The sequence below is a fragment of the Emydura macquarii genome, unplaced genomic scaffold (assembly GCF_026122565.2).
Source record: "Emydura macquarii macquarii isolate MOO-44397 ecotype Brisbane River unplaced genomic scaffold, CSIRO-AGI_Emac_v2 contig_2205, whole genome shotgun sequence".
NCBI classification, from domain to species: domain Eukaryota; kingdom Metazoa; phylum Chordata; order Testudines; family Chelidae; genus Emydura; species Emydura macquarii.
In genome coordinates this window covers 4,291,102-4,316,671 of record NW_027132342.1, presented here as the reverse complement: position 1 = coordinate 4,316,671, position 25,570 = coordinate 4,291,102, and the positions used below count along the sequence as shown (strand labels likewise).

Below are 25,570 nucleotides of genomic sequence, written 5' to 3'. Positions count from 1 at the left end.
GCAGTTATTGTGCCAGAAATCACATTCAAGCCATTTAAAAATTACAAACAGTTGCAATTAACCATGCCAAACAGGATTTTCCTTCATTAGTTAATTCATGGAATTTGTTGTGTGTGTCATTGATAAGCATATAAGGTAGTTAAATATAAATCATATTTGCACCTAGCTGTCTTTGCTTTTGACTATATGTTCATTACTGGTTTTACATTCTGATTCTTATTGTTTTGTTCAGGACATTCTGCAAGTTGATTTTAAAAGATGCTGTCCTGATTCATGCCACATGGACTTAACATGGTTTTTCTAAATACATGATTCTCTTTCCACATCAGAAGAACCTGACAAATATTCATTGCTCTTTGCATTAGTGTCTTCGTTCATAGGAACACTTTCTTGCCCTCCATTTTCTGTGGATTTGGGGTCCTTTGCTTGGTAACGTTTCTTCACCATTGTATAAAGCAGGAAAGCTAAGAAGTAGGCTGGTACTCTGAAACCTGTAATCAGGCCAAGGTAGGTATACCTGTAAAGAGAGATTATAAAAGGCAGTTCTCCTGATATAAAGAAACTTCAAAAGAACTGCAAGAACTAACTTTACTTATAAACTGCTCTTTTCAGAAATGATACAAAAAACCAAAAATACACAGTAGGGCTTGAACTCTAATACAACAGCTTAGTAGACAAAATCTAAACTGACTTTGTGAATGGTGCTGTAAAATGGACATTTTTACTATAAAAAAATTTTTTTTTGCTGTGTTTACACTATGACTTTGAAAATGTGTGTACAGTGAAAATCTTATCATTTTTCCTGTACTCCTGCAGAATCTGTAGGAGCTTCTGGGGCCGGCATTCCTGCAAAGCAGATAAGTGTCATGGGATCCCTAGTCCTGGCTACTATGTGTAAAAACAAAACTACTCCACAAATGTGTGGCCACCAAGAGTTGCATGCAATAAAACAAATTTGAAAAAAATAGTCGCTTAGAATATTCTTCAGGCAGATATTTTGGTTGTGCTTCACAAACATTTATCTACCATGTCTACGGCTTCAGCTGCCCAATATCAGTTTTTTTTGTTATGTGTTCATATGTTAAACATGGCCAGTGCAGCAAAATTGGCAATCTTCCCAATATGCATGGCAGGCAATGTGAATTTGGATGTCTTTTCTATTCCTCCTTGTGATTCACATGATCACTATGGATTTCTGAGCTGGTCCAAAGTGCAGACCATATATACATTATTCAGGAAGGACTCAGTCATTGATACCAATGAGATTTTTGCCTGAATAAGCAAGGACTGTATAAAGAACTGAGTAGAGACTTAAGATTTGTCCTCAAGATTAGTTAATATGAAGGTTTCTTGACATTTGAGATCCTGTACTGACTTATATGAAAGTGAAGCCAACATTAGATGATCAGGGTCAGAGTATCAAATAAGTTAGAGTCGATGCAGGATGGAAACTCATGACCCCTCCGTGTTTTGATTTCACTTACCTGTATGCCTTAGTATCATATATCCTACAAGCTCCTCGTTGCCCACAGCTGCTGATTCCCCATTTCAAGCATGTCCTGTCTATTAATGCACCAAAATAAACTGGGGCTGGAATTCCAGCTGCAATAAAACATTCAAAAATCCTTGTCATATTAACATTAGAAAATATAATAGCATTTTCATACCAGTCCCTGCCTGGTGCAGTAGTGATGCTTTTGGTGGGCAGTGGGCTAGATGGAGCTGCTTCCTCCCTTTATGGAAATTGGACAGGATCTTTCAGAATAATGAGCTGGGTGATCTCTTTTGGTACTGTTCAGAGCTCCACGGTGACATGGTCTGACAGCTAAGGGGCCTGGCCATGCTTTTAGCCTGTAGTAATACACACTGCTTTCTCCAGCATATATTAACTCAGCAGTTCACAAACCGTTCTGTAAAACACTGGTGCTTTTCAGCTCCATTGCTGCAGCAGTTTTCAGGACGTAGGAGTGCATGGGCCTCATGCTGACCCTCTACACTGGGGTGAAATTCATCTAATGGGGCTGGTTCTCCTCTTTGTTTCCTACTGAAAGAAGTAGATGAGTGGGGGAGGAGGGCAGATGAAAACAAATGCAAAAGTAGACAGTGGGTAAAATTGCCAGTGCTGCCTTAGGTCCAGATTGTAAAGGTATTTAAGGCATGACCCCCCACCACAGTGTTGCAAGGTATAACTCACATTTTCAAAAGTAATTTAGGTACTTGGGGGCTAGATTCACAAAGGCTTTAGGTGCCATGATACTTGGGGGCTAGATTCACAAAGGCTTTAGGTGCCGTGATACTGAGTGTGGCAACATCAAACTTTTAGGACCCTAGAAAATCACAGGAACAACACGGCGATTCACAGAACCTGAGCTGGGCACTTATGCTCCTCTACAATGCATGGGGAGAGACAGGCACCTTAGAATACGATTCATAAACGCCAGCATGCTAGGTGGGGAGCTGCCTAAGCTAGCCAATGAGAGATGTTGTCAAGACGGGTGAGTGCTAAACCCTGCCCCTCTCACGGAGAGGCTGAGAAAGACCCACAGCAGAATATCCCAGACCTCAGGGTTAGCACTCACTCCTGAGAGGTGGGAAACCTTTGTTCAAATCCTTTCTGCCCCTTCAACAGAGGGAGGGATTGAATGTGGGTCTCTCACATCCTTGGTTAGTGCTCTAACTGCTGGGCTAAAAGGTACAAGGTGGGCACCACCTTCTCTGGTGGCCAGCTTTAAATGGGACCCGCATGGGAAGGTGGCCTCTGAGCATACCTACTGGATTGGGCCCCACACATGAGTTAGGCCGCAAACTCCTAGCTTCCCCAGTTTGTGAATCACTCAGGGCCCTACACACGAGACAAGTGTCTGGAGACCTAGAGTGAGTTAGCAGCACACATGGTCAGATGCAGGAACATGGGCACTGAAGGAATTTTCAACTTGAAACCTTAGCTGTGAAGTGAGTTTAGATGCCTACAGTGTTCGGCGGGAGTTTTATGAAATGCACTGGAGCCTAAAACTGAGATTTAAGCACCTGAGTCTGGGATTTAGGTGTTTAAGCACCTTTGTGAAACAAGGCCGTACTAGCCTAAGTCCCACTGACTTTCAATGAGACGTAAGCTACTAAGTCGATCAGGTGTTGCAATGCTGAGCAGAACAAAGCCATACTTCTCAAAATTTGGACCTAAGTAATTTGGCAATCAAAGTCCTATTTCTAAGAGCGATGTAGGCACTTAGGAGTCTACATCTCATTGAAAGGCAGCAGGACTTAGCTCCTCAGAACTTAAGCCACTTTTGAAAATGGAATTTAGGTACTTTTTACTCAATGTACTTATTTTTTCAAAATAGAACAAAACATTTACTACACTGAGGACAGCAAAAAATGCATATACACTTTCCTAATATAACTGTCCCAGGTTGCAAATGACGTATTTGCCCCTGGGATTTTGTCTCTCTGTGAATGGGATGAGAGTTGGTCCGTGCCTTGCAAATCAGTGGTGCAATGATACTACCTTTGTATTAAACTGTAGTTCACACTGCTAACAAGCTTAAGAATCCTTGTGACTGGTCAAAGGAAAAGCAAGATGCATCTGGCATTGCACCTTCCACTCCAGCTTGCTCTGCCCTATGCTGCCCTTTACTCCTCTAAAAAGAATTTCAAAAATAATAATCATAGTATGAAATCCTGGTCCTGTTACAATCAATGGGAAATTTGGCATTAACTTGAATAACGTCAGGATTCCAACCTTGTACTGAATCATGTTTGTATCAGCTTTTTTCCCTGCATTAAAATATTGTACTCCTTTATAGGAAAATACAATTTTAATTTAAAAAGGAGTGTATTCTCTGTGTATTCTAGCAAGAGGGTTACGTGTATATATTCTGCTCTTGTGGAAGTATGAATGATCTGCTTCCACAGGTCCATTTCTAACTTCTATGGCCCTAAACAAACTGGGCGTGTGGACTTTTCTCATCTGATATAGCTTTGGTCTGAAACCGAGAAAACCATGATGACACCCATTCTTCACATTTATTCATTTTTCTGATTTCTAAAATGCAACTATGGGTGCCTATATTATATAGTTCTGTAGACACTTGTCCCAGGAATTAAAAACCACAAAAACAAACAAAGAAACAAACAAAGGATTGCCTATAACTATATCCACCCCAGCCCACTCCCTCCTCAACAGCCTTGGAGGAGAGAAAAAAAAGATAGGTGTTACAGCATCTCTGCAATGTTCTGGGTTGATGGACCCATGAGGGGGATTAAGTTCCAAAATAGAGGACCCTTCACAGATAACAACCTGCCAGCAGTTCCCTCTTGTTTATGTTGAGAGAGCTCCAGTCTGAATACCTCTTCTGATCTCAACTGCGGCAATATATTACAGGGCGAGAGGCCATCTTCTAGGCACCCTTAGGGCTCTTTATAGGTTAAAACCAACACCTTGAATTTCACCCACATGCTTACTGGAAGCCTGTGCAGATTGTGGAGCACTGGCCTGATGTATCATAGAATCATAGAACATTAGAGTTGGAAGGGACCTCAGGAGGTCCAACCCCCTGCTCAAAGCAGGACTGACCTCAGTCCAAATCAGAGAGGAACGGTTGTTTTGCCAGGTGCAGTTGGAAAAAGGCGCTCTTGGCCACATCTTGGACATTCAGGAGCAGCCAGCCCAGAATCTAACACAGGGACGGTCTTTGTTCTTTGTTTGTACAGTGCCTAGCACAGTGGCATCCTGATTGATGACTGGGGCATTACAGTACTACTACAGTACTCCCACTACTACTGTTAATAATAATAGCACTCCAAGTTGTGCATCTGATTTACAAATGGTGAATGCACTTGATGCCATTTAAAGCCACATACACACACTCAAAGATATCTAAAAAACTCAAATACTGTAGTCAGAATAATTTATCTTACCTAGTGCTCTCATAATGAGCATATACAGACCAACTGCAAGTGATTTCAGCTCTGGGTGAACACACCTAAAATAGATAGATGTAAGCCACAATAACATGTCTCGATAATACCTAGAAGTACTCATTTTAAAATGTATTATTTCCCCACAGAATTATTATTCTTGAATACCAAACTTCCTTCTGACGTTGTCTCCTACATTTGCCAAAAACACATTAAATGATATGGAAAAAGTGATCTAATCAATTGCTCTCCATCAAATATCCGCTGGAAGTCAATGTGCTGCATATAATTAGTGAGGTGAATCCATATGAAATACCAGCACCTTCTACCCACGTTTTGCAGAAATGGGTGTCCCTAAAAACCCATTCTACTGCCCCCTCATTATGGGCTTTATGAACTGATGGGGACTATGATATTGTCCTGGGGCATAACTTCTAGAAATGGCATAACTGGGGCAGCATCTTGTAACATTGTAATGACATTCCTAAAATCAGTTTCAGGAGCCACATTGTTAGGAGAGATGAAAAGAAACATGCCTCTCAAATTGGTGTATAACTAATTCCCAAGAGATTAAACTAAACTGCTGTCACAAGGGAATCTGACCTGGGTTTTGAGTTAATTATATATTCAATCTGTGTTGGATCTTTTTACAGTTATTGTCATGAAAAACCACCTTCTTAAACAACAATTATAACTACAAAAAGGGGAGTTTAGCACCTCTTTCTGCATATTCATATATTACACAAGTAATTTTTAGAATATCTATTTGAATTCCCACTGATTTTGCTTCCAAATTGTCTTTGGATTTCAGAGTGATCAAACTTTCTCACTATGACGCTTTTTATCCATTTCCTATTTCAGAGCCAACGAAATCTGTTTTAACTGGACTTTCTTTTATTCTTCAGTCTGCTCATACAAAAGTACATATCCATTTGTGTTTGTATCTCCTAATCACAGAAACAGACCTAATTATTTTCTGGGCTACCAATATGAAACTCACATGTGTTTTATTTTACTGTTGTGCTCATGTTATTAATTTGTGGTGTAGATGTTTAATATTTTAGAATTCTATGGGGGAATTATGAACCCAGTCATCATCTGGGTGACAAATATACATGAATTATCTTATTTGATGTTATGTACAGGGAAATTTAGTCATCCAGGAAATAATTCAAACAAAGTAAAAGCTGTTCTGGATCAGTTTAACAGCAACAGGGAGAAACTGACTGAAAACATGAAAATAACAGTTATATTTGGTAGTAATGCCCACAAACTGATTAAATTTTGAAAATGGATTCAGAGAAGATAGAAGCAAAAGTGTGTTAGATTTCAAGAAAATTATTGTAATTTGGGGAAATTAAGACTCCTAGGCCCCCATGTTGGGAAAAGCACATAGTGATATTGAAAACATTACTTTGGTTTCACTTACCTAAACATAAGCATGTATAAAGGGGTGCCTCCTAAAGCATGGCAAAAGGCACTTATGACTTGTATTACTGTATAATAAATAAACTTTCTTGAGCAGTCATCACTTTTTGGACATTGTCCCAGAATTGCAGAAGTGTTTCCTGATTGTGAGCCTGTAATTTCAATGCAGCTGCAGTTCTGATATACCTAAAAGACACAATTTTGATATGTTGGTATATCGTTAATGCAATGTGACATACAGTATTAAAATACGGGCAAAACCTCACACAAAGAAACACGACCCAGTTAAACACACCAGGAGCCTCTAACCAGTTCTTGTTTGCATTTCTCAGCAGTTTCAATGTTCAGTAGTTTCCTGGTTTCTTTCCTGTGTGTCATGTAGTTCTTGTTCATGGTAGGCTGCACTGCTGCTACTGGCAGGTCAGACTTCTGTATCAATTATAGACTGACTGCAGAGCTTATTTCTCAGAGAGACGCATGCCAGACGTCCTCACCATACAATCCTTTAATGCTCTGCCAGGTATGGTGAAGGGTAATAAGTTATTTTACACCTAGCACCACCTATTGGCTGAATCATATAATGCAGCTTAGTATTCCATTACAACATGAGCTCTACAGTGAGCCAGGACTCTCTCTCTAGAAAAGAATTGTTAACATTTAAGGGCTGGATTTTATGATCAGGTCTGGCCCTCTTTGTGCCACTCAGAAGGTGCAAAGGAGCCAAGCAGAGAATTCTTCCCTTCTCCCAAAGACTTCTTGTCTAAATGAGACAGCGGCTGGCCATGTACTTACCTCAGGTGTAGGGGGTGGGCAGGGTGTGTGAAGGGCTGCTAGAAAGTAGCTCTAATTCTCACCAAGGCCACATCTAGCCCTAAGAATCAGGAAACTGCAACAGGCTGTCTGAGACCTCTCCTCCCTACACTGTGTCAGAACAGAGACCAGGTGAAGAAGAGAATCAATCACTATATCTCCAAATCCTGGACAAAGCATCTCCATCTGAGGTAAATTGTCCCAGTGTACATCTGTCCAGCACATTTACCCCAGAGCAGCGCTTTTCAAACTCTCTGAGCTGAGTCCCCCCTTTGAGTTACAATTTTTGGTTGTGCCCCCCTGAACCCAGACAAAAATAGACACAAGACCTGCTCCTCCCTCTCAGGTTTCCAGGGTGAGAGAAGGCACATGCGATGGTCTCTGGGGGCAGAGCTGGTGCTGGGCGTGGAGACTGCTGGGACGTTGACACTGACCCACAGGCTGGGTGGCTTGCTGAAGTGAGTCAGGGGATGGAGGTGATGTTCCTTCCCTGCTGCACGGGGCTGGCCCGAGCCACCTGGCATCACCCCTCACCCCCCTGAACATGTCTCCGTGCCTGCCCTAGGGGAGGCGTGCCCCATAGTTTGAAAACCTCTGCGCTAGAGATGGCACCAGGGCCACTTCTATCAGCATAGCTACACTGGTGACTAAAATACAGAATGTGGCCAAGAGCTGATTTATGAAAGACAAACAAGTGGAGGTCTGCTCTTAGGCCTGTGCAACACTAGTCGGTGTGTGTTGTGTGTTCCCATTAGTGCCAGATATGCCAGACGTGAGTTTGTTACAACCACCAGATACAGAGCCTGGCTTTTTTGCTCAAGCTACAGAGACCGATGCATCTAGCTCTGGAAGTCCCTGGTTTTCAGTGGTCCTTACAAATGCACTACCATTCCTTTTGCTCTGTAATCAATTCCGTCATGTACATCACTAATCTAAAAGTGTCCTTAAGCAAAAAAAGACAGGAAAAAACTGGGTGAGGCACTTACCTTGTTCTTCCCATGTCCTTTTGAAGCCTTGCATCCAGCAAGACAAGGCGACAGGTATGTGATTCCATTGTCTCCACAGACAGGATCCCACTGGTTCGTGGCACATTTGCAGTCAGAGTTGCAGACAGAAAATAAGGCACTTTCATGACGTGCAAATGGTTTGCTTACAAGGTAAATTTACAAAGGCATAATATTGTTTTATTACAAAATCCATCTTTCAATTAAGATAGCACATTTGTCTTTCCCTCCTACTCGATATCCTCATTCTTATAGAGCTAAACTAATACTCCAGGTAAACAGGCTTAAATTGTCCCTGTTCTTGTAACACTGAGCTTGTTGACTCAGCTTTTATCCCACTTACATTGAAATAGAGATGACTACTGGGTTATGAAAAATTCTGTGACAAAGAAAGGGAGTTCTACCCTTTATAGCCCAGAAAAACTAGACCTTCAGTTCTAACAAATAGTGAAATTCTTGACGTTATCTGTGTTCAGTCCCACCATTCTAGCAGTGTAAAACCACTCCCTAGAACTATTATTCATTTTGTTCATGAATCACACTAACTTTCAAACAAAGTATCTAGATATAGATAGATATAAAAATTCTCATCTGGTGTAAACCAACATAGCTCAGTTAGGAGTCACACAAACCTAGAATCTGAAATTTTGTAAGGGTATAATCCTTCAACATTTGTGAAAATACACGAATTACTGCAATGGTGTGTTTATATTCAGTCACGACAACACATTATGCTATTGGTAATATTTCTTTGCTACCAGAGAAAGGAAATGTGCTATATAAGAGGTATACCTACCCGTCATAGGATGCTGTCAATCCTGCCACTACATGGTTCTCACAGCCCACAAAAAAGTACGAAAGGGATATGAAAAAAGCCATAAATGACATCCCATATCCAAATTTTGTCGCTCCAATCATGCCCAATTTGTATTTCTTCATTATGAACCCGCCTAAGAAAATCCCAATGCCAACAGCAGGCAAAGCAGTTAATCCTGCAATAAGAGAGAGAGAGAAAGAATACTGCAGGAGTGTAGTCACATTCTGTTACACATAACTGATTTAATAAATGAGCTGGTTGAAACTGGTGAAAATTTTCACAAAATACTACCTGAAAAAAGCCATCAATTTATTTCATGCGACTCAAAATACCATGACATTTCAAGTATCCAAAAAAAAAAATCTCCCCTAATATTTTTGCTAATGAGCCTGTGAAAATTACATCTAGTCTATGCTATTAGGACCAAACTGTGTCCCAACTCATATAACAGTATGAGGGAGTAAGGAAGCATAAGACACCTTCTTATTCCCCTGTGTTGACTACCTATGCCACAGGATGCAGCATGGTGGAGGAAGCGGTATCCAGAGACCCCCTAGATTTCCCTCTCACTGAACGGAACATTGTCTTTGCCTCCTGCAAAATATCAGCCAGAATAGCTGCACCAGTATATTGGGTGACATGCACTGCACCATGGATAGGCCCAGAGTGCAGTACCATCCACTCAAGGCAGTGGGGACACTGGGAGGCAGACAGTGGCAGACATCTACACTAGCAAGTGCACACATGTCCACATGCAGGCTTGTGCATAACCTGCCCCACCTCCAGTGTCCACACTTAAACCCCAGGAGAACAGAGGGCTAAGTAAGCTAGCACGCTTGAGAGGTGTGTGTAAGTACACACCTTAGCTGTGGCACAGCCTCATATCTGTGCCTGTTTGCAGTGTGAACAGGGATGAGGAGCATTTACCAGGTCTCGAGTTTCAATAGCTCTTCATCCCCAGTCCTACAATGCATTGAAACGTTTTCTTCCTGACCCTTACAAAACCTAGGTCCCTGTCCACCTGTGCACTGGTTGTAGTGTGCTGCAGAACAGCTGACTGGTACAGTTTTTACAGGTGACAATGGATCTAGCTCCAAGAGCAGCCGCTTGGCCCATGAAGCATAGTCGGGTGCTGATCAATGTGCGAGCAGAATACACCATCCTCCATAATTTCAGCCAGAGCAGCAGGAATGTTCACCTGTACCAGGAAACTTCACAGAGGCTGGCTCAGAGCTATGAATCTAAGAAGCATTTCAGGCTCCTGCACAGGAAGCAGTAGGTCTGGAAGGGCTTGTTGTACATGCCTCTTCTACAAGGAGTTTGACTACGTGCTTTCACAGTCCTCTAGTACTGAGCCTGAAGTGGCTTACAATGCACAATAAAATGCACATCAAAGCGCTTCCCCAGACCCTGTAACACCCACCTGTCATAAAGTTAGACTTAGATGTTGACTGACCATACTGCTGTTCCATGTATTTTGGTTTGTAAGTCAAGAAACCAATAAAGCTACTAAATTGTAACAGCGAACAACACAAAAACGTTACGTAAATTCGATTACTCAATATTCTTTTCAGAGAGGTAAAGAAATCTGAAAGAAACAATATAGAGTTATATTTTTAAAAATGCTTGGCATAATTATTGGTAAGTAAACGTTGCAATTTAGAGCCAAATCCTGCCCTCAGATACCTACGTGCATATATCCCACAGACTTCAGTGGGATTTGTAGGTGAGTATCTAGGGCAGAATCTGGTCCACAAGTGGAATATAAACTCTGATATTATAGTAGAATCCTCTGAAATGATAAACCTTAGTGGTGACATGCCAACAGAGGCCGCAGTCCACCAGTGAGATCCACACAGAAGCACCTCGGAGAAACTGAAGTCGATGGGGCAGCACACAGACAAAAGTGTCTATCTGCTCACATGATTCTCACTGCAGGTTCCAGGCCTATGAGATTTCTGCATGGTTCCTTTGTACCTTATTGAATGTCTTGCATTGGGAAATGAACCATAATAGGAGAATTGTAAAGATGACATAGTGTTATCTTTTTCCTTGCCTCTACCCTCCCACATTCCTGCACTGAGGACAGCATAGCAAGAATGGAAAATCAGACCTGTGTTTTTCATGGCAAACAAATTGATTTCACATTTTCCATTTAATCTGTGATGACCACAAAAATAATACAGCTGGAAAAAGAACGTTCTGATTTTTTTAAGCTTCCTCATCCCTAATTTTAACACAGATTTCAGATAATTTTTGATTATTCATTTTCCCATAATTCCAGTTTGCTTCTAGTGCAAACTTTTAAATGTAGGTGCTGACTATGTAATTGAGCAAACATGGGCAGACATTCATGGCCATCCAAAAACCCAGTGACTTCAAATAATCCTTAGTGTGTGGCAGGGAGGAGGAGGAGGAGGGTGTTCCTACGTTACAGTGAATTGGTAGGGTTCCATTTTGGCAGAACATGTGAGGCACTTGCCTTTTGAAGCTACTGACCACTTCACTGGCTGATAATTTTCAAATTCGTGTGGCTTGCTCTGGTCTCCTCTAATTTTGGAGAAATCAGATGAAGTTTTGTCATTTTCTTCCTCCTGCCTTTTCAGACTCTTTGGCAGGAAACAGAATGGTATGGCAGCAATAAGACTAGCTATTCCAGATATAACAAAACCAAGCCACCATGCACCTACCCACCGGGAGTCTTTTGGAGTTATGGTTATGCTACCTAGAATAAAATGAGACAAAAACAAATGCTATTAATTAAGAAAAATGACTCTTCCCTCCCTCACCCGCCCGCCCCCCAATAATTGCTGGGAAATCTACATTATGCACTGGAGGAAACTCAATATTTTCAATATCTAATGAAATATATTGAAAGACACCTTAAAGCAAGCAGGGCATCAGCAGTCATATCATACCTTGGTTAGTATTGAATTTCACTTATCTCTTACTACATATGCTGATGTGTCTTATTCAAGGCTACATGCCTCAGAACTTATGGTACTTTTGAGAACATGGGAATCTGAAATAGTGTCAGACAGAGTCCCACATACCCCTGGATCTGCTGGGACACAATACTTTCTACTAACCTTTTTTCTTATAAGCCATTTCAGCAAAACACTTAGTCATGTGCTTAACTTTAAACACATGAGGAGTGCCACTGGTTTCAGTGAGATTTGTCACATGCTTAAGTCTGTATTATGGAAAATGTGGTAGCAGTTTTCAATATTTTTATGAATATCATATGTCCATCTATTTGTTGGATTGCTTATCTATTGTTTACTATGTGACTACCAAAGCGTTAAGTCATGCAAGATCTGGCTACACTGGGTTGAGGAGTGGACAATGGCTTCAGATAAGCCTACTGATGGTACACAAATACAATAGAAGTGTCAACTCCTTGTAGGCTTTACTTCTACCTAGCTGGGGGCACTGCCTGGCTGGTGATTCCAAGTGTGTATGTGTAAGTTGATGGGTTGGGGAAATCCGAGCAGGAAATCTAAACAGAGAGCTTTGTAACTGATAAAAGGACAGCATCTGATGAGACAGTAAGAGACAGGGATTGATGGATCTCCTAGCTTATCCCAATTTGCAAGGCAATTGGGGGGTGCCTGGCATAAGCGAGGTCTGCTTTAGTGATAGGGTAAGATATAGATGTATATAGTCTATTTATTGTTTTAAGATCTGTTTCTCTGAATGCCTTGGTTCTGAATCAACAATGCTTTGCTTTAAGAAACCTGTTTGGTCAGTGTAATAACCACTTGTCATAGCTCCTGAAGGAAAGGCTATACGAGGGTCCAAAACCTCAGTTGAACCTGATAAGAAATCAAGGTTGGTCCACAAGGGATTGCAGCTGAAGGCCAGGTTTGAGAGTGGGAGAACTGCATGATCCCATCCCAAAAGAAAGGTGGAGGTAATGAGGCCTGTCATCTGAGAGAATCCATTTTAGGAGTACAGGAGTAGTCATAGGTGTAGTTAATCAAGTGACCATGGTATGCATGATCACATTTTGTTGGATCACAGCTTAAAAAGTAAGATAAGCAAACACATGTATGTGGGCACTGTAAACAGTCTCATGCTGCAAGCACATGCTCAGAAATTAGGCTATTTGAAAATCATGCATGGGAGTTACATTTCAAAGACACTTATTATTTATTTGTATTACACATGCAGAGGTGTTTGTAATGGAAAAGAGTGGGCACATATGTATGTGAAAATTTGAATGCACACAAATGGACACCCAGTAGAAGCCCCTTTGAAAATATCACCCCATATATTTTAGTAAAATTTGAACCCAGTAATAATGAATAATATTAAATGATTAACATCTTATATGCTCAGCCAATATTTGAAATTAACCACCTAACATGAAAAATTGTTATGTGAGCCAAACCCCATCAGCAAGGCCATGACTCAGAAAAACATTCAGTGAGGGTACTTAAGCATATGCTTAAATGCTCCCCTGAATAAGGATGGATTTAAGTCTTTGTTGAAGTGCTTTCTGGGCCTAAAATATTTCCCATACCTACAACTTTTTAAATGACTTTTTCAGCAAAAGCACTTTGTTCTCACCTCATCTCAAGACAAAACACATTTATGGGATTTTGTTATTTAATAAAAGGTATGAAAATATTTGGCTTATCCTGATATAAAGTACTGGCCATATTGATTGTTATGTAATCCATGAGCCATATTAATTATTATACCACAGTTTAATATAACTGGCTTTCCTTTTTCCTTACCTAGATCCACAAATCCAATATCCACATACAAGCTGGCACACAGTGATCCCAACAGGTAGCCAATCATGGGACCAATCATTCCTATTGTGTGCAAACATGCTGAAAATATAATGAAATAAGACACTGGTAAATTTACAGACATACGGCCCTACATGTTTGCCACCTTTTTTTCTTATTCCCATCCTAGAACAGATATTCCAGGAAGCACAAAGACAATCATCTTGCCATGTCAAGTAGGTTTTTTTTAATTCTCCTACTCAGTGAACAAGATCACGTTACGCAGAATTAATATATCATTTTGTCGATTTATTTAAATTTGTTTAGTGGCCATCCCAGACTTTAAGGGCCAAATTAATTCCACTCACACAGAACTCAAGTTTAAGTCTCAGCACAGGTAGAATGAACCAGGACTCTTTGTTTTATTTCATTTGTTTTTGAAGGCAGCAATTGACTAGGAATGAAGGCTACAATTTTCAAAAGAATCCAAGGGACTTAGGCACTCAACTTGCATAGGCTTCTTTGAAAATCACAGTCTAAATGGAAAGTGGAGCTGTGAGAGTAACTGGTTCTTTGTTTAGGTGGTCAAACTAAAAAAATAAAATAAAATAAAGGTTTGAGTCAACCCAAAATACATATTTTTTAAATTTTTCAGCTCACTGAAAAAGTCATCAAAATTTCATTTCAGGTCAAATTAAATGCTTTGTTTAACCTGGAATGAAAATTTTAATTATTGAGGAATTTTTTTTCCTTAAATTTTTATAAGGCTGTCAATAAAAGTGAAGAAAATTTTGAAATGAAAAGTAATTTTGAATTGAAAAGCTGAAATGATTAATTTAGGAAAAGTCACACCAAAACATTTGAACTTTTTCTGATTTTGTTTTTCTGGATTTTAGGAGAGTTTTTTGCTTGTCGTTTTTTTGTTCGACCAAAACGATTTGGCAACTTCAACATGAATTCACTGAATGTTTCAGCTGATGTATTTATCAGCCAAAAAAAACCCTCAAGAAAAAAAAGCTTGTCCAAAAAATTTTGCCTGGCTCTAATGGAAAGAGATTTTTTTAAAATAGGACTCTTTAGAGGCAGCTGTAGATGATCTACTCTTTCAGCTGAAGCAAATTAGATCCTGTCACTGTTTCTTAGTAATCTAGCCTTCTCAGTGTTTTAAGATTACCTATATATAAAGGAACATCATCTTCTTTCGCAAAATCATCAAGGTAAGAAATTCCTAGCGGTGTTATCGGTGTTTCCCCAACTCCACGTAACAAGTTGCCCAATAAGACATATATCCACATATATGATGATGATTCCTTTACACAATCTGTAAATAACAGTAGTTACATCTTTACAGTGTAGAACAATAAACCACGATCCTGGCTATAACTCCTTTTAACATGCTCTCTCTCATCCTACTCAATTGTTTTTCTTTACATTTGGCTAGGACTATGTCTAGGTTACCAAATTCATTAAACCCAATGAGCATCAGCCCTCTCTTCAACAACACTTTCTGATATCACTTAAATGCTTGGCTTCCACTATAGTGATGCAAGGATAATGGTCTGTATCATTAGGGAAGAATATGTAGCAAAAAATAAACAGATTGTGATAGACATACTTTCTGACATTTCATTTACACCTTAGCTATGTCCCCTGAGCCAGGCTAGCAGTTGGCCAGGAGGTCCCATAAGTGGCATTTTTTTCCTCCCATGCAGCATAAATTGCTAATGAGGTATGTGAAGATCACAAAAATGCCAGTTAATTTCCAGTTAACTCTAACATAGCTTGGGCCCTTAAATTTCCTTTGAGAACCAATTCTCCTCACAAATGATATGAGCAATTCCTTTAATGTCAATGTGAGTTACTTGTATCTGGAATCCGGAAGGATGGGGGGAAATGAGCCCCAGTAGTTCAAACATTTCTGGATTGGTAGATGCATTTGCACTGAGTAAAATTTACAAGGCCTAAGTATCACTTAAGTGTCACTAACACCCTCCAAATAAATTAAGGCTTAAATGGAGTTTAGGATTGTGCTGGTCCTCCACACTAGGGTGAATTTCACTTTTATGTGAAGACCGATTTATAAGTAGGACAACATTGCCGCATTTAGATTTAGTTACAGTTGCTTACCTGAATCTGGATGTCCTGATAAGATTTCATTGACACCAGCAGTTCCATTTTGATCCATTGAGCAGGGAATGATACTTGAAGTTGAGTTGACTGACGACGCTGCATGAGCTGCTGTTTCATACTTATAACTGAACACATACAACATTATATTTAGTAGTGATGTTTCTGGGCAGTTGGAGAAATACAGGGATATATTTTACCACAGTACAGGGGGAATTTCGTGACTGCTATTTTGGTGAATAAACAGTATGTGCCTCTAACTGTCTGTGCACCACATTCAAATTATTTTTCCCAAGTGTTAATTTAACAGTAAAAAGGAGGGTCATTTCAGTAAAAAAGAAAATGAGAAAACAATGAGCAAGAAAAGATCAAAAGCAACTATTTGGCAGGTATAACATTTTAAACTGGGAACTTCAAAGAAATCTAAGAAATGTGGGCATTTAACTCATTAGGTTTTTTTGAAAATCCCACTCTTAGGATATGTCTATATGGAGAGTCAGTGCATGATAAGCTGGGGTGTAAATCTTCAGTCCTCTAGCCTGCCACACACTATCTAGCAGTATGGACCCTGCTACTCTGCACTAAAAGCTCCATAGGGCAAATAGCAGTACGTCAAAGCGTACTACAGAACTTTTAGTGTGCAATAACAGGGTCCACGTGCCGAGTTAATGCATGGTATGTTATAGGGCTATAGATTTATACCCAGTTTGTCATGCACTCACTCTCCATACAGAGAAGCCCTTAGTTACTTCTTGTAACTGCAGTCCTATGTTCTTTTTGAGGTAAGTAATAGATATGATAAGGCCAATACTACTGCAAAAACAGCAGAATTTTTAGAAAGACATTCTGCTGAACTTAATTCTTTACTTTTCTTCTTATAATAATAAACCCACTGTGACTGATATGACAATTTCCCAAACAAACCTTATTGAATTAAGTTAAACCTCACTGAATTAAGTTTAAGTATCTTGGGAGTTCATTGTATTAAGAATGCAAATGTTTATGTATTATTGTGTAATTGCATATAACTTCTTTAACAGGGAGACAGGACAAATGTAAACCTGGGAAGTGGCATGAGCTTCAAAGGACTCTTTCAAAACAATAGGCCAAACAAGACTGAACTTTTAATTGAGTAGATAAAACTTAGTGCTTCTCTGCACTTGAAGAGGATGCATTTGTTAGTACATTAGTTTCACTGGACATAAGGATTTTTAGTGGAAAGAGCACCCTGAACAGAACTTTGGGACCAATTCTACAAAAACTGACCTGAAAAGTCTAACTGAAGTTGTTGCATGAGTAATGACTCTTTGCTGAAGTAGGGGTTTGCAGGATCAGCCCTTACAAATGGATGGCCTGATACTACAAGATACTAATTAAAGGACGCCTTCAAAGTGCTGGATTTCTTCAACTCCCATTTTTGCTGGGCATCTTAAGAGGTGAAGTTTGATACCTTTTCTGAGTGACCCCTCTGTCACAGTTTCAGGGTAACTGCACCTGAATTCCCCCTCACAGTAACCCAGCACAACCGATCTAGGCTCCCAGCTCCTGAGCCATCATCTCTCTTGGGCAGAGACCCCCATCTCTCTCCCTCCTGACTAGGGTGTTCAGGCTGCCCAGCTCCCTGATTTACACTGATATACCCAGCAAGCCAGATTGTCTAAAAGGCCAGGATCTGCAGTTTACTTTCTCTCCAGAGGCTATGCCCAGTGTATTGCCAACAGTTATAAGTTGCCACACAGCTCTTTCTAAGCAAGCACCTTTATTCTTAAGGTGAAAGCATTACAGAGAAAACATATTTAAAACAATAAATGAACCTACGTGCAGCGGTCACTCCCTTCCCCCATCCCACTCCAACTGAGGATTCTGGTAAGTGCCAGTGCTTCAACTGGGTTTTCCCTATGGTTACAAGCTCATAGTTGTTTCAGATTCAGAACCAAGACTGGTTTCTTTATACAGCTCAGGCCTTTGATCTCAGGCCATCCCCATGTAATCAGTGGACAATGACCCTCTCCTTAAGACATGGCTTCAAAACGCTGTTTATTTGCATATCTGGAGGTGGCGAATTTGCATTAATACTAGGTATTCCCCAGTTCCACTTCACTCTTATTGTCTGAAAAATCCATTCTTATCTGGCACATTTTCAGTATAATTCTTTGAATTCCCAGAGCTCACATCACATCTTCCCCCAGAGAGGTTATGCACAATCCTGGCCAACAACAATACATAAACTTTGCATCTAATACAGTGGACCCCAAAAGATACTTCTACAATTTTTCCTCACACTGAACAATACCTCACTCCTTGAGTAATCCCAATGATTTTCCTTAGACTCTGCCCTTAGAGTTAGCCATAGTAATGCCTTGAAAAGCAGCATCATGCACACTAGAGTTGGTCAAAAATTTTCCATCAAAACTGGTTTTTCCATCAAAACTGGTTTTTGATGGAAAATTTGGGTTTTCAGAGAATAGACATTTTCATGGAAAGTGACTGCTTTCTGCAAAAAATGTCTGCTTTTCCTCAACAGTCTCCAAAATAACCAAACGAAAACATTTCTAGCTGAAAATGGAAACATTTTGGTTGTTCAGATTTTTTATAAAAAGTTGAAATTTTCCATCAGGGCAGGGGAGGGAAGGGAATTCCCACCAGTTCTAATGAATGCTAATGTATCTGTGGAGATGCCTGACTTCTATATTTATTCTGATATTCATATAGCCTGAGGCCCTTTGATCATCCCAAACTTTAAAAACACAGTGTTTTTTATTTGACAAAATGGAGAAAGTGGTATAGAATCCCAATGCTATGGTACCTAAATTAGTCTTAGTTAATACTTACTATCCCATGAAGAAATGAGGCATTGCTGTTAAAATACTTCCAGCTGACATAACAATACACCCCAGAGCGATTATTTTTGGTCTATGAAATTTGGCTCCAAAGTAACTTACAAATGCCATTACCAACAAATTACCTAAAAAAGGAAAGAAACCATAATTAGTAGATGCTGTTTGTTGTATTTGCTCTGAGTAATTTACTATACATTGTGGAATACCAATTACCCATCTCAAAACTTCCATCAATTAAGCCAGCTACAGAGGAGGGAAGATCAAATCTTCTTTCTATCTGAGTGATGGAACTTTTCATAATTATTCCAGATAATGTTTTGCTCAAGTAACTGTATGACAAAGCAGCAAGAAACACCTGAGGAAAGATCAAGACAGAAGGTGGGAGGTAAGAGAGTAGAAATTGAATATATAGCGATAAAAATAGTTTCAATCCATATAGAACAATTGTATGAATTAAATCTTAGTTTAATTAACTTTGCTAATCAAACTCCCGTAGGGAAAATGTGATTTTTCCAACACAATATAAGGCCTTCTTCCCACAAGAAGCTCCACCTGGGCTTTCAGGAGTGTTTTCTTCCCATTGTAGTCTCACTGTTGAAGTGGGAAATCAGTCCAGTCTGCGATCTATAGAAGTTACATGCATGGGACAGCCCAAAGCAGCAGCTAACTTTGTTTGTGCTTAAGGCTGGCATTGCCAACTTCAGCATCCAGAAATCATGGCCTCCTTTGCTTTGCTGGTCACAGGCTCCCCAGAATAGAATTTGCATTTCTGAACCTGAAGTAACGCCATGGACTACAGCATCTGTAGATGGCTTCCAGCTCAGTGGGGGACTTTGTAGCCTCCTGGAGTCTACCATCAATTTTCAAGCTATCAACAACTTTGAGGACCACTTGGGTACAGAAGAAACCTTGAGGCTTCTAGGTGCTACTAGAATACAAATAATTAACAAAAATAAAAACTCTGGTCAAAGGCCACTTACTGAAACTAGTGCAACCTTTAAATGAGTCTTCAATTCAGATGTTACTTTTTCTAAGGCAGTTTGTCCATCCCCAGATTAGAAGTATTGTTGGTATTACAATATAGAGCTTCGCCACAAGCTTCACAATATCCCTCTTTTTGGAAGTCTTGTACAGATTTCTTTGGAAATCTCATCCCTTTATGGATGCAGTTTGAAGTATTTGGATTATATCTGAGTTGTACCCCTTTGCAAAGGAAATGTTCGTATTTGACTTTTTTTTTTTATAGTTTTAAAACAAGAGCATTTGAATACACAATTTGCTCTGGCACATGAATGCTATTACATATTGCAATCATTGCAAATAAAGCTATGCTTATGATACAAGGTAGCCTAGGAGTGCTTAAATATTATCCAGATATTTCAACATAACAGCTCTCTACGGAATCCCAAACAAATAAACCTGTTGCCCATAGGTTAAAAGTTAAAATAGCTTGGTTAACCTGACTGTAGAAAAGTAAACAAATTAAAATGGGGTTTGAACTTTGTGATGCTGTTTACTGCAACAGAAAATCCTGAGAAAATGTTTTTAAAAGGAGTTGGGTGCTATGTTTAGCCAAACTGGTTCTGTTTAGAACAAAAGCAGGCTTTATTCTGAGAATTTTCATATTTACTGGGTGGAAAAATTCTGAGAAGCCTCTCTCTCTTTTGGGGGTGGGGCAGTATTTCAGTACATCAGGTCCAGACCGAAGCTATGAAGTGCAAATAAGCATGAAAATATGAACAAAAAAGTTAATTGAACTGTTTTAAACCTCACAACACAAGCAGCTGAACTGATCAGAATCCCAAAAGCGTTTGACTCCATAGTCTGATAGGAAGATGAGGTTATTCTCATTGTAACTGAAAATTTTTGTCCAGCCCTAACAGTAAAAGGTATTGTGTCTATTAAATTCTAGTTGCTGTAACATTCTGTGCCACATTCACCACTAGTGTAAGCAGGTACCAACTCACTGACTTCCATGGAGCTTTGCCTACTTACACCAATGGTGAAGTTGGTCCCATGAGACTCACAGAGATATGAAAGCAGTTCAGCTCCTCCCAGATGACAAAATTGGTTCAGCTCAAATACGAAATATGCTAACCTTTGCCCAAAATTTGAACGAAGCCATTTTGAATGTTTGAAAAAGCTGGATTCACTTATTTTTATAATTATATCACAGGCCTGTTATTGGTTCAAATACATCTCTGGTTGCAGCTCTATAGGCTTTAATGGAGTTACGCCAGGTATGAACTTGGCCATCGACCTAGCCAGGGCAGAAGTCAAACACTTCATTATATAACAAGAAATTCTAACCTCATGCTACTTCCAGCTCAGCCAGAAGCAGGAAATACCATGCCTCTAATAAGAAAGCAAAATTCTCATTAGTTTTCCAGCCCTATTAGGTTAAGGCATTAAATAATTCAAGTGAGGCAGTGTGCTCTCGTGGATAGTGAATCTGATTAGGACTCAGATGACCTGGGTTCAATTTCTGGTTCTGTCACTCTGCTGGCTGACCTTGAGCGAGTCACTTCAACTACCTTGTGCCTCAGCTTCCCCTACTGTAAAATGGGGGTAATGATAATCACTTCCTTTTCAAAGTGCTTTGAGATCTGTGGATACGAGGTAGGCATTATTATTTTCCTGACACACTGAGTATTCGGATAAATCAACAAACTTTTTGAGCTTTGCCTCTCAGGACAGGGAATCAATAGACCCAGGTCAATTCCCAGCTCTGCCATTGCTTTGATGGGTGACTGAGGGCAAATCACATCCCTCCCTGTGCCTCAAACTCCCCATCTACAAAATGGGGATAATGATGCTGCCCTCCTTTTTACAGCACATAGAGATCTACTGATGAAGAACTTTACAAGTAAAGACCTATATATTATTTATTTATTATTGTTGTCTTCTGTATCTATTAAATAAAACTCCCAATATTTTTTATTAATTGGATGAAAAAAATAGAGGGGACAAGCACCATGCCTTCTTTTATATCTTGAAGTATAACACACACACTTTATCAGTGCTTAACAAATAACAACAGTAATTAATAATAGTAATCCATTAAACCTTCAAGCCAGTGCAACAGGAAGTTTTCTTTTTGACTGGTAGTTGCTTGATTGCTCCATCTTCCGAAGACTTGGTTGGCTCCACTTCCACTTGGTTTGAGTCATTAACATTATTTGAATCAGTTTCCATTGTCATGGTTTCTTTGATTACCTGTTTCATACAAGAACACATGAGACAATTATAATATATACAGAAACATGTACATCCAGGGTTTTCTTCCCCAAAAATGTTGGATTGGAAATCTGTAATTAACTTTCACCTAAAAAGACTTACACCCTGGCTAACATTTTCACAAGTGAACACTAATTGTTTGTTTCCGAATAGAGACAACGTGCACCTAATTTTCAGATGTACTGAAAATCTGCACTTCCCACTGTAGCTGATTCACTGGAAATGGTATCCCAGTAGATGTGTCTATTGGCACTTCAGGTTCTCAGCAATGCTAATAACCTGGCATGTGTTTGGCACCCAAAATTAGCGAATGCTTAAGAAAATGTGGCTGCACGTTTATAGAGCTAAATGAGGGCTGGGGGAGAGATCCTGTACTAAGATTGTATGAATACCACAAAATAAAGAACATTGCAAGTTAGGTTTTATTTATGTCCTGGACCCTGAAAATGAACAACATGAACGTGGAAGAGGAGATGCTGTAATAGGAAAGAAAAGAGATGGAAGGATAAAAACAACGAAGGGACAAGTGGAGAGTTTGGTAAATAAGAACCAGAGAAATACTCTCTCAAGGGAAAAGCAACCCTATAATGTACAACAAAAAGTACTGGTGTCACTGAACATTAAGTCCATATGGGACAAGAAAACATAGGATAATAATGCTATAAGGAGACCTTTTTGAAACTAATGGTGACAGAAATTGCCGTCAATTGGAAGCAGTTTTTAAGTCTCAGGCTGTATGGTTACATTAGCAAGAAAAGGGTGAGTCATGACAAACTTTGAACAGCTGAAACTGAAACATCTACAAACACTGTATCTACTACACCAGGGTTGCAGTTGTAGGAGATTTACAAGAGAAAGTGACTGTGGATTCTACACAAGGTCAAAGTAAGACAGTGTCTTGCAATTCTGAGATAGCGGTGCATGCTGGGTGCCCCCATGAAGCACAAGGCTAGGTACATTCTTTGCTGGCTCTTTTAAGGTGTCTCGATTTCACCCAACATCTTGACCTTAATGTAAAAACAGTCCAATTTCCATGAATGTGAGTAGACAGGTACATGAAGGGGTTAACAGGCCCCTTTAGTGGAGCTAAACACATACCTGAAAAGTACTTCTACATCAACCATCATATACAACTATTTTTTCTAGGCAACTCATCTTAATAGAAAAAGTGATGCTAGCCCATCTATTTCAATACCATGTGCCAGAACGTGAGTCAGTACAAATGAATGGAGTTGCATTGATCTGAATGGAGCTATGCTGAAGATCTAGCCTGATGCATTATCTTGCTATCTGTTTGGATAGCCATATGGGTATCTCTTCGTCACCTTTAACAAGATTCAAAGTGTTCATTTTACCAAAAAGGAAGCGCACAGAGGTGACTTTAATGGATTTGCCAAAGATCATTTCATTTAGTTGCATCACCTCTCTCCAGACATTGTTATTTGCCTGCGTGACTCCATTTTAGCAGCTCAATGGCTTACGGTCATTGCATTTTCAAGCTAGGGAGCGGATTTGGCATAAGAATACTATCAAGTGCATATATGACAAGCTCACTGAGACTGCAATTCAAAATAAGCAAACAATACCACTGGGAGGTTAATATTGTTCCAACGATGTCCTCACTGCTTTTCACGGATCCATATCTGTAGATTCATTTCCTATTGTATCTACATGAGGACCTGATTGATACCATATATTGTTTGGACAGTAAGAAAACATATTATTGTGTTCAATAACTGCATCTATTGAGCTGAGTTCTCAGGGTGCAGTGTAAGAGCCTGGGACTTAAGAATTACTAAACCATACGGACTATCTACTTCAGGGGGAGTTGAGAGCTGTTACCACATCACCTTAGACACTCAACACCTTGCAGCTCATATTTGTAAGATGAAGTTCACCCCTGAGCAGAGGGCCAGCGCAAAGCTTCTGCATCACATAAGCCCTATTGTAAGGACTTAGATGAAACATAAGTGGTGCACCCTGTGTTGCCTCTCTGCATGGGAGTGAATGATTTTACACTTAATACTGCAAAAACATTCAGAAATTCCGTTTGGCTTCCCATTCCTTCTTACATCAAATTACAATGGATAAGAAAAGTATCAAACATTTTATAGCATTTAATTAGTTTACAAAGATCAAGATAATACCATTGTTACAAATTAACAGGAAGAAGCAATACTAAAATGTCAAAAGAAATACTCACAATTCCACAAAGAAATTATAAACACGTATTAGGGTTTTGGCTAACGTTTCTACTTGAATCGTTTTTAAAGGGCAGTACCAGCATGCAATACAATACCATATGAAATGTAATGTGCCAGTTCCTGTCCTGAAGTTAAAGGAAGCACATTGATTTACACCAGCTGAGGATCTAAATTAATATTCTCATTGATTTCTGAATACATTAATACACATTTAATTTTCAAATGTGAAGAATAAATAATATATTTTGATTACTTTTAAATACTATGCAGGGCTCAGTCCTGCTTGCATTACTCAGCAACCCTTAATCAAAGGGTTTTTAAACATAGATTGAGCTTCAATGTCTAATCTGAAATTCAAAGGGAAGCAAAAATAAAATTCAAAAAGTGCCTACCTCAATTATGTATCCAGCACAGCAGCCGCTATCCCGTCACTTAAATTGTTGAAAACCAGCGGATCCTCCCCTTAAACAAGGCTGTTCTGATATTTATCAGCAGAATAATTAACTTTCCAGCATGGTCATTTTACTAGGCAAATAGAAACTATAGTTAGGTACATTGCTTTAATCCTCTGTTTCTGACCAGTTCCACTCTCTTTCCCAGGCCCAAAATACATGCATACTATAAGATCAAAATACTATATAGGTAGAATATGATCAGAATGGCATTCTGCATTTGGAAACTGTATTGTGAAGCTCCCAGTTTCCTGAGACAGAAGAGTACTCCTCTTGTCTTAGTAGCAAACTAATAATGGATGATCCAATCTTAATATAGCTGTTAAACTATAAAAAAGAAAAAAGGCAAAAGTTTGAATTTATTTTCAAAGAATGTTACTTGAGCTTTGAGGCAGTCTGATATCATACAATCTTTTTTTTTTTTTGTCTATTGTACTTAACTGATTTCTATAGGTTCTAGCTCCAGATAAAATGTATTTTGCTGACTCATGCTGGGGCCTATTAACTCCAGTCAAGGAATCTAAAAGGGTACTATGGATGTCGCTAGGTACATGGACAAGAAAACAAGGAACTGGCATGCTGAGGAGACTGTTTAGATTTATGTTTCAGTGTTGTTAACAGTACTGGCAAACCCGGAAAGGTGGTATATTTAGGCTCCCTCAGATGTGTGTATACTCTCTTTGGAGCAGATCTTCACTGGCTTACCCCTTCCAATAATGCAGTCCATTTCAAGGATATGACGAACAGCATAGTATTTGATTTAACAGGTGCTCCTGTACTGGATTGGGCCTGCTCGCCAGAAAGAATTTTAGCCAAAACAGAAGAGTTTGGTGGTTTTAATGCATGCAAGTTGTGTCTACAATCCTTTTCATGACATCAGAATGAGATCCCACATATTACAGATTATATAGACCTCAATAAAGTCATGCATCTACTTTTACCTACTAAAATGGTTAACTATGTTGATGTTTAGATTATTATAATTAGGCTTAGCC

The 25,570-nt window shown here is 39.5% G+C and overlaps 1 protein-coding gene across 1 annotated transcript; it reads right to left on the bottom strand.

Moving 5' to 3' along the window:
* Positions 1 to 10: 10 nt before the first annotated feature.
* LOC137160597 (solute carrier organic anion transporter family member 1B3-like) lies at positions 11 to 21,885 on the bottom strand. The gene is made up of 14 exons (XM_067559181.1): positions 21,749 to 21,885; positions 18,896 to 19,037; positions 18,675 to 18,807; positions 15,843 to 15,970; positions 14,890 to 15,036; positions 13,719 to 13,817; positions 11,459 to 11,701; positions 10,400 to 10,564; positions 8,956 to 9,151; positions 8,142 to 8,304; positions 6,347 to 6,531; positions 4,918 to 4,982; positions 1,485 to 1,602; positions 11 to 517 (listed from the first exon to the last, which is right to left on the bottom strand). The coding sequence occupies exons 1-14, from the start codon at positions 21,881 to 21,883 to the stop codon at positions 301 to 303; spliced, it is 2,136 nt and encodes a 711-aa protein (XP_067415282.1). The 5' UTR covers positions 21,884 to 21,885; the 3' UTR covers positions 11 to 300.
* Between the last annotated feature and the right edge of the window lie 3,685 nt (positions 21,886 to 25,570).

Coding starts and splice junctions, on each gene's coding strand:
- LOC137160597 (XM_067559181.1), bottom strand. CDS start 21,883: ATGACAATGGAAACTGATTCAAATAATGTTAATGACTCAAACCAAGTG. Junction 15,971..18,674: donor CCTCATTTCTTCATGGGATA/GTAAGTATTAAC, acceptor GTATGTGTTCAG/TTATAAGTATGAAACAGCAG. Junction 1,603..4,917: donor GCTCATTATGAGAGCACTAG/GTAAGATAAATT, acceptor GTTTTATTGCAG/CTGGAATTCCAGCCCCAGTT.